Raw genomic sequence first — 8,741 nt, 5'->3', positions numbered from 1 at the left:
CCATTTTAAGACAACGTGAAACACATCCAAGAAAATTATTTCCCACGAAAACAAAAGGATTCGTAGGTATTTTTCTTGAACGCTGCTTGTATAACTCGAGTTTGCTAACAACAAAACTTACAATATCTTCTGAACCGATCAACTTTCAGCACAAGTGCTTAAATACTTTTCGATAGAGAATTGAAGGACGCATGAAATGATGCACAAAAATAATTACCTCGACGATCATCGACCATTTTAAGACAACGTGAAACACATCCAAGAAAACTATTTCCCACGAAAACAAAAGGATTCGTAGATATTTTTCTTGAACGCTGCTTGTATAACTCGAGTTTGCTAACAACAAAACTTACAATATCTTCTGAACCGATCAACTTTCAGCACAAGTGCTTCAATACTTTTCGATAGAGAATTGAAGGACGCATGAAATGATGCACAAAAAGAATTACCTCGACGATCATCGACCATTTTAAGACAACGTGAAACACATCCAAGAAAATGATTTCCCACGGAACAAAAGGATTCGTAGGTATTTTTGCGTAGCTCTCACGCTGCCATTTCCAACGTCATCGCCGAATAAAGCCTGGAATTGTCGGCTCGCGCCGGTGCATAACGGCTAAGTGGGTGCAATTCAATTAAAAGTTCTGAAAGCGTCGACCGGGCCGGTTGTTCCCGGGCGTGCATAAAATCCGTTGGAACGACCGGACGGATTCGTTTACGCGTTCGTTTCACGATCGCGCGGGCAAATCGAACCGGAAACACGTAACGCACGATCGATCGGCGTAAAACGCAACAGCGCGGACTCTCTCGGGAATTAGCGTGATCGCTCGGGATCGGGGATGAAACGTTTCCTTGTCATTGAACGCGATCAGGAGCAGGCGTAAAATGCAGCGGGATGCGTTTTACGATTATGCGGCCCGTAAGACGCACGAACACGGCCCGAACCGATTCGGAAACGGTTGAATGGCCTGAGCTGACGTGACGCAACGCTAGACGTGGACCTTCGAAAGCGGTTCCAAGGGCGAATTGGCATACTGAAAACGCCGCGTGCCAGTCCCACGAATTTCCGTCTCTCGGCTTGCGTCACGCCGCGGAGAAAATAGCAACAGAAAATCGAGAAAGTCTCCGAGGAAACAGTGGACCTGTGCGAAACATGCGCCATTGGCTACGCGAGCGTATTACAGCTCGTTATTGTTCGCAAACCGAGTTTCTCTGACACGGAATGAAATCTAAAGGTACACGACGAGCTTAAGGGTCGCTCGAGAGCACGGGACACGGAGGACAATTTGATTGCGAGATGTGTTCGGCGAAAATGTAATGATAATGGCCGTTCCGAGTCGGTTCGTTTGTTCTCTTGCCCCTGAGAATGACGAAAATATCTGCCACGTATTTTATTTGTGGCTTGAAAATTTTTCACACTACGTGACCACTGGACTGCGGATCTTTATGCAAAATAAACATTCATTTTATTAAGATGAAAATAAAATGCACACATTTTTTCATTCTTCTAATCCTTTCACTAGGGAGATTAATTTACTAACCTTTTTGTTAAAGAGAGAAATAAACTGTTATTTGCTTCCTGTGTTTCGTAATTAATGCAAACAATTTTTATTTTGCGTAAAGGTGCTTCTTGTTACGTGTTTTACATTTTTGTAACAACGCGATCGCTTCGTTGCGTCTTTTATATGATGCTCATTGTTTTACTTATTAAAGGATTTATTTTAGGTAATAAGAATTGTTAACGACAGGAAACTCTATGAGGTTCCAAGGGAGATCATATATAAAAATATTGTTAAAACGTCGACAACGTGAATACTAATTTTATTCATATAATAAACACTACATCTTACGAATCAAGTCAATAATCATTGAGTGAAAGAGTGACACAGAATTCAACAAAGAAAAATAGAGGAACCGGTATTTCTGTTTCTGAAATTTATAAATGTTCATAGAGAATGATGCACTCGAGGTCAATCTTCTGAACGGTTCATGATCCGCACATGCAATATTTCGACACCAAGTATCAGAAGACTAACACCCTGGCACATGAAGAACATTTCGAATATAGGTTTCAGATGCTTTATACTCAGAATGTCATCCGAGGGTGGTCTGGCGGTGATCTCTTTATCGTCATCGATCAAGAATACATTATCTAATTTTTGTATCATCCCAATCTCGCGGTACCTCGTGACCAAGCCACGCAGCGGTCTTCGATAAAGATAACCCTTTCTCGAATATAGAAATACAGGGAACCTGAACACTGGGTCTTGCAATGAGTACAAACGAAGGTTTTTGTCGCTCCTGTAGTCCCAGTTCAGTCTGTCCACGGTGAATTTCTGCACCACTGCTACGCCTTTTCCCGAGAACACTGTTTCGACTGATTCCGATGGCTCCATCACTTTGTATCTGGAGGAAAATCGAAAAGAATTGATTGTGAATACACAAAAGTTTTAAAGACACACAAAAGTTCCAATACATAAAAAAATTCAATTTAGTCAGATTTGTTAGAGGAAAGGTTAAAATATTTGAAGACTGCCCATCTATTATTCCTATCTTGCTAAAATGATTAAGAACTGTCTATCTGGCTCAAGTCTCTTGCAATTGTCGCGGACAATTTTGATTTTGCATAAAGATCCGCCGTGTAGTTGGCAGACTGCAAAATAAAAATCATCTGAGTGAAATAAAAATTTACTTACTTTCTTAACGCTAGGTTCACGGGACCCGTCAAAATGACGGATTCTAATATTTTTAATTCAGGAATATTGAGATTGCAAACATGGATCCATAAGGAATTATTTAACAAATTGATTTCTCTAGGTATATATGTATTATTAAAAAAATGGCTACAGACTTTGATAGATACATTCATGTTATTTTGATAAGGAAATGTAAAATAGTAATTTTCAGTGCTCCGTACACCTAGTGTTAATACGTTCAATAGTTTGAAAAGAATATAATAATAATTTTAAATTCTTTTTAAATTTTTGTCATCGGTGCATCCGCTATCTACTCGCAACAAATCCAATATAGTTGCCAAACGAATTGTGTTGGTGCAACTACAATTGCAACAAAGGAATTCTGCATATTTTTCCAACAATGTAACTGATTAGTTTTTACCAAGAGTCTCCCCGGTGTCCACACAGAGCACGAAAAATAAACGTTCGAAAAGCAACAACTGGCCCCAATCTTGACAAATGTTTTCGCAGCTGAAGGGAAGCTTCCAGCGACAGGAAGGACCTTGATATTACCTGTCGCCCAGTTCCGTCACGTGGCGATCAGTCGAGTCGTTGAAGTATGTTCGAACAGCAGCTGGTCCGCCTACGGGTTGTCCAGAGTCACGTACTTGTTCGAGATTCTTGAAGAGATCGTCGGACTCGACTTCCGCCAGCGAGCTGGTGAACGTGCTGTTGTAGGTGGTGCTCAAGTAGAGGGAGAACAGCATCCAGATCAGCAGGACCAGCCTAAGCCCGTGCTTCCTCGGCAGATGAATACCCTGCGCCAGCATGATCGCGCTAACGTATTCAAACGGGACGCGTTCTCTGATCAGGCCCATGTTGGCCAGTTTGCGCAACGCCGACAACAATAGGAGATAGACAATCAGTAGAAGGACAACACTGAGCCAGACTAAATAGTGAAACGGCGTCAGCAGCAGGAGGATGTCGTTCTGTATTGTCTTGTGCTTGACCAGGCCGGCGAACACCATGTCCCTGTACATGTACCAGCAGACGATCTCCATGTCGAGGAAGACGGCCAGGTCTCTTGGCCGCGGGCCAATCAACACGTCTATGTCCCGGCTAATGAGCCGCGCGATCGCGTCCGACCATGTCATGCTGTTCCCGGCGCTCGAATCGACGTTGATGTTATAGTAATCCCCGAAGTGCTCGACCAGCAGCGCGCCCACCGACTTCAGGCTCTCGTTCCCTGACAGCGAATGCGAGATCAGCTCTTGAAAAATTTACCCGCGAAATTCAGGGACCAGGGTTTCATGAATTCCATTTCGAGAGAGGCCACCGGCACGGCTCTAGCGACCGCTGCTAATGGATCGTTGAATCTTGGACGGAAAGCGACGGTGTTTAACCATTAAGTGGAGACTGAAGCGAGCATCGATGGCCGACTGCTCGGAAATTGGTTTAACGGTGGTTCTTAGCGGGTTCGGGAACGGAAAGCAATTTTGCTTTGAAATGTTGGAGACGTTGTCAGGTAATTCGGTTAAATAATTGTTGGTTTAACAATGCACAGCGCCGAGCCGGTCGCGAAAGTTCACTTCGAATAATCGAATGAATTTTGACCCTCCTTGCAACCCGATACCGGCACCATTTTCGTTCGAAATACGATCAAACGGAGGGGAAAAATCGTACCGCCAGTTTCGAAAGCTCATTTCGAAGGGGAGACTTTCTTGTTTAAGTCCGTGGCAGCGTGAATCCGGAAAAAAATTTTTTTTTCGAAGAACAAACTGGTCCTCGCGTTTCTCGAACGGGAAAAAAATCTTGGACTGAAAACGATTTAGAGGTCTGAATGTGGAGGCTCCATTCTTTGAAATGAGCTGAGCTAGATCGCAGTAGCAACATATTGAACGTCGACAAGTGGCCATTGAATATTTATTGACATCCACATTGAAAAACTTTTAGTATATATTTAATATATTTGATTTTATATATTTTATCTTTTATATATATTTAAAAGAATGTTTACTATCTTCCACGTGCGCGGTAAAAATTTGCGTACATACAGCTTCCCAGAATAGAAGCAGAAAGTTTGCCGGAAACTTTAGCCACGCGTCGGTGTCGGAGAAGAGGTTGCACTTTGGAAGTTTTAACGAATTAATTAAAAATTAGCGGAACAGGTGGTCGTAATAAATAGTTGACTGTTGAAGCTCTAGGCTCCACCTCGGTAACGAGTTTAGGAGTGTCGGTTGAGCCCTCTCAAGACGAAACTGAGCTTGTTCGGTGCAATAAGCATCATTTTTCTCCGGCTATTTCTCCGGTGATTGGCTAATCGTCGCAATTAATTCACGACAAGAGCAGGGTCGTTAAGTCATCGGGATACATATTCAGCAGTTCCGCGGTTCCCGAAAATAATTGATGCCGTTCCACGAGTGCCGTGATAAATTACCCGAACGAGTAAGCTCCATTTTCGGTATACTGTTCACGACATGGCCAGCGATTTCACTGCCAAGGAGGCGGCCTTGGTACCGCCATTTTTCAAGCACGCTGCGCGTGTCGTAGTCGTAAGCACAGGATAAAACGAGACAATAGGGACAAGCTACTTTCTGGAATTTCTGTCGAACAGATACGAAAATCCTTGGAACGAAACAGCTTTGTAACAAGCCCGCTTACTCGGTCTAATCTAGAAAATGCTAGACACAATTTCTGCGTCGTTTCAAAACACTTATAATTTATAGGACGAAATTTTCCTCTCGCTCCGATCCCGATTAGGGAGACTCAATTATGCGGAAACTTCTCGAGAATTCTGTCGAAAACATTTGGTCACAGGGAACTCGTAGATCATGGTCAAAGGTGCATCCACCGATTGATTGATCCTTGCACGAATTAGAATAGAAGAGAATATGCTTGTTTTAATAAGGGTAACTGCAAACGTAGACCTTTGAGAGCCAAATCGAGAAATTGGTATTGAACGGGAATTTATTTCGTGTACCAGGGCTTCTGTTGAATGAAAAGTTTAATGTGGGCCCTTACTTTAAATTTGCGAGTGTGTAAAATTCGATGACATTAAATGTTACTCCGAATTTATATAAATCGAAAATAGAATGCTGGAATTTTCTGACAATTTTTGCCCCATTCAGAACGCGTCGAAATTTTTCGCAAACAATTCCGCCATCCGTCGACCAGAAATTTATTTTCAAAACTAGAAAATCCCGTGAAGATTGGTAGTCCGGTCACGAATCTTCACGCATCGATCGCGATCCCTTTGTCTGCCTCGAAACGCGCAATATTTCCCGCGGCACTCGAACAAGAATCACAGATCCACGACAACCACAGAGGGTTTCGCAAACAAAGAACTTGGAAAGCCCTAACAAAGCTGTAAAACATTGTCCCCAGGAGATCGATTCATCCATCCAAACTTCGTCCCCGTTCCCGTTTCACGGGAAGCACTATACCGCGACCTGACCACCGAATTCTGTACTCAAAACAAGGGTTGACTGATCGAATCACACGTGGTGAGTGGTCCTCAAGCATTTTAGGCTCGAACCGGGTGAGTGGTAGTTGTTTAACCACATTAGCCAGACGAATACCACGAAAGAGCAATTACTTTGTTGTACTCTAACATGCTTCCCTAAAGAATAAAATAACTTGTCGATATGGAATTTTTTAGAACAATTTTTACAGTTAGTTTAAGATTGTTGAAAATGTTTATAGGCTTCGGTTGAAAATGTCTTGTTGTAGCTTTAAATAGAAATTCTCAGCTAAGCATTTTATTGAAGAAGAATATAAAACAAAAATTGGAGCCGCTTCAAAGTGGTTCGAAGCAGCTTTAAAGAGGCTTCGAGACTGATATAAGGTGACTTTTCAGCCACTTTGACTCTCTGCCATAACCTTTTGATGTCTTTGCTTATCTTATTATTTTACGAAGTGTCAATGTTTCTTTAATTAAGCGATCTTAAAGCGGTTTTAAAGCGGCTTTAAAGCGGCTTTAAAGCCTCTTTAAGGCTGGTTTAACCCTTTGTCAGTCACGTGGGGGAGTATGTATCACAATTTATCTACGTATTTACTCATGCTACGTCCTTATGAAATGAAGTGGCTGGGTCTTATTTTATTATGGCGATCTTAAAGCTGCTTAAAGCGGCTTTAAAGCTGCTTTAACCCTTTATCATTCGCGCGATGGGTACCTATCACAATCTCCCTATGCATTTACTCATCCTGCTGTCTTATAAAGTAGAATAATCCAGACTTATTGCATCGAAGCGACCATAAAGCTATTTAAAAGCGGCTTTCCAAATCTAGCCAACAATTCGGAACATCCTCGATCCTGAAGCCGCTCGATCATCTCGTCCACCCAACTGAAATGATATATCGCTCACTTGTCACTCTGATCTTGTCCTCCTGGCGCCAGAACCTGACCGTCTCATCCGCTACGATGCCATACTTGATAGAGCAACCACCCGGAGGACAGTACCGTCGGGCATCATCCACGAACGCCGGAATCCTGTGGACGTCACTGCCGGATGTGCTGCAGGATCCCACAGATTTCAGTGTAATCTCCTTTCCCGTCTGGTTCGCACGGATCACGGTCCCGAACGCCGCGCGATCGAACACGAGGAACGCGACGTCCCGATAGCCGGCGTTCCGCAAATCTCTCGCAAACGAGAGCACATCGTCATTTCCGTTCCCGGTCACGAACAAATATTGCAGCGTGGGCTGCAGCGGCGTAGCCGGCAGCAGCATTCCGCGCGAGCCGCGAAACCCGTTGTTCTCGATCACTATGTAGCTAGGTATCCGTTCGTCCATCATCAACAGCATCCTGTTTCCGACCAGAATAGCCGCGTCCTTCGAAAAGGCCTTCGCGATCTCGCCCACGACGGTCCCCGTTCCATGATTTATCACATCGATCCTCCTCTCGGGATTGAACAGACTCCTGGCGGTCTCGTTAACACAGGAAACGATCTTCTCGAGGTTACCAGGGAGAAATTCTTTCTCCTCGCGGAAAAATTCGCGCTTTCCACCTGCCACCCAGATTAGGCACGACAGCAGATGGAGATTGATGAATTTCGCCAGCATACCAGCACTTTTATGCGTTTCCCATGGAGAGCTGAGTTTCGATGGCAGAGCCAGGTTCGACTGGCAGCCAGGATCTGCGAGAGAGGGTGTATATACGGGCGTGATTCCATTGGAGCCATGGAAATTGATGTATCGTTCCCGGAAACAACGATTACAGTGCTGCCGACTGCTGAGACCTCTATCTCCGGGGTTTACGGCTCGCTTTGCTGCGGCTCGTTCCGCTCGCCCGTAAGCAGCCGGGATAATTATTCAGATCCTCGATAAGAAAATTGGAAAATTGCCGTGGAAATCACTGCCGTAAAATCTTTGAGCAGTTACGTTGCATTTCCACGAAGCCGTGTAGCTTGAAGTCGTTGCGGTGAACAATTTCGAACAACAGGCATTTTGCGAAAGAAGATAATGTTCAGTACGAATTTTGCTTCTGTGAAGTTGTCTCGGGGCGATCATGATATAAAGGACTTTTTCATTAAATCAATTAACATTGATTTGATTATATTATACAATTGTTCTAATACTTGAAGGTATACTGAATTCAATTATTGAAACTCGTATGCACGATTGTTGTATGGTTAAAACATGTAAGCCATGGTTAAATCACTTTTAAGCCGTTTTAATGCTTCTTCTAAACTGCTTCTAAGCTGCTTTAAAGCCACCTCAAGCCGTTTTACAATCGACTAAGCCTGCACTTCAGAGGCACTTCAAATAATACTCTAAACCATTTCTAAGCTGCTTTAAAGCCGATTCTATGTTGCTTCTAAGCTGCTTTAAAGCCGCATCTAAACTGCTTCTAAGGTGCTTTAAAGCCACCTTTAAGTCGTTTTACAACCGACTTTAAGCCTGCACTTCAGAGGCATTTCAAATAATCTTCTAAACTGCTAAGCTGCTTTAAAGCCGCATCTAAATTGCTTCTAAGGTGCTTTAAAGCCACCTTTAAGTCGTTTTACAACCGACTTTAAGCCTGCATTTCAGAGGCACTTCGAATAATCTTCGAAACCATTTCTAAGC

The 8,741-nt window shown here is 43.4% G+C and overlaps 1 protein-coding gene across 1 annotated transcript; it reads right to left on the bottom strand.

Moving 5' to 3' along the window:
• Positions 1-1,857: 1,857 nt before the first annotated feature.
• Positions 1,858-8,183, bottom strand: LOC143354872 (uncharacterized). The gene is made up of 4 exons (XM_076789248.1): positions 8,018-8,183; positions 7,040-7,810; positions 3,249-3,921; positions 1,858-2,406 (listed from the first exon to the last, which is right to left on the bottom strand). The coding sequence occupies exons 1-4, from the start codon at positions 8,181-8,183 to the stop codon at positions 1,971-1,973; spliced, it is 2,046 nt and encodes a 681-aa protein (XP_076645363.1). The 3' UTR covers positions 1,858-1,970.
• Between the last annotated feature and the right edge of the window lie 558 nt (positions 8,184-8,741).

The sequence above is a fragment of the Halictus rubicundus genome, chromosome 6 (assembly GCF_050948215.1).
Source record: "Halictus rubicundus isolate RS-2024b chromosome 6, iyHalRubi1_principal, whole genome shotgun sequence".
Taxonomy (NCBI): domain Eukaryota; kingdom Metazoa; phylum Arthropoda; class Insecta; order Hymenoptera; family Halictidae; genus Halictus; species Halictus rubicundus.
The sequence above is the reverse complement of the archived record's forward strand: the minus strand, read 5'-3'. Positions and strand labels throughout refer to the sequence as shown.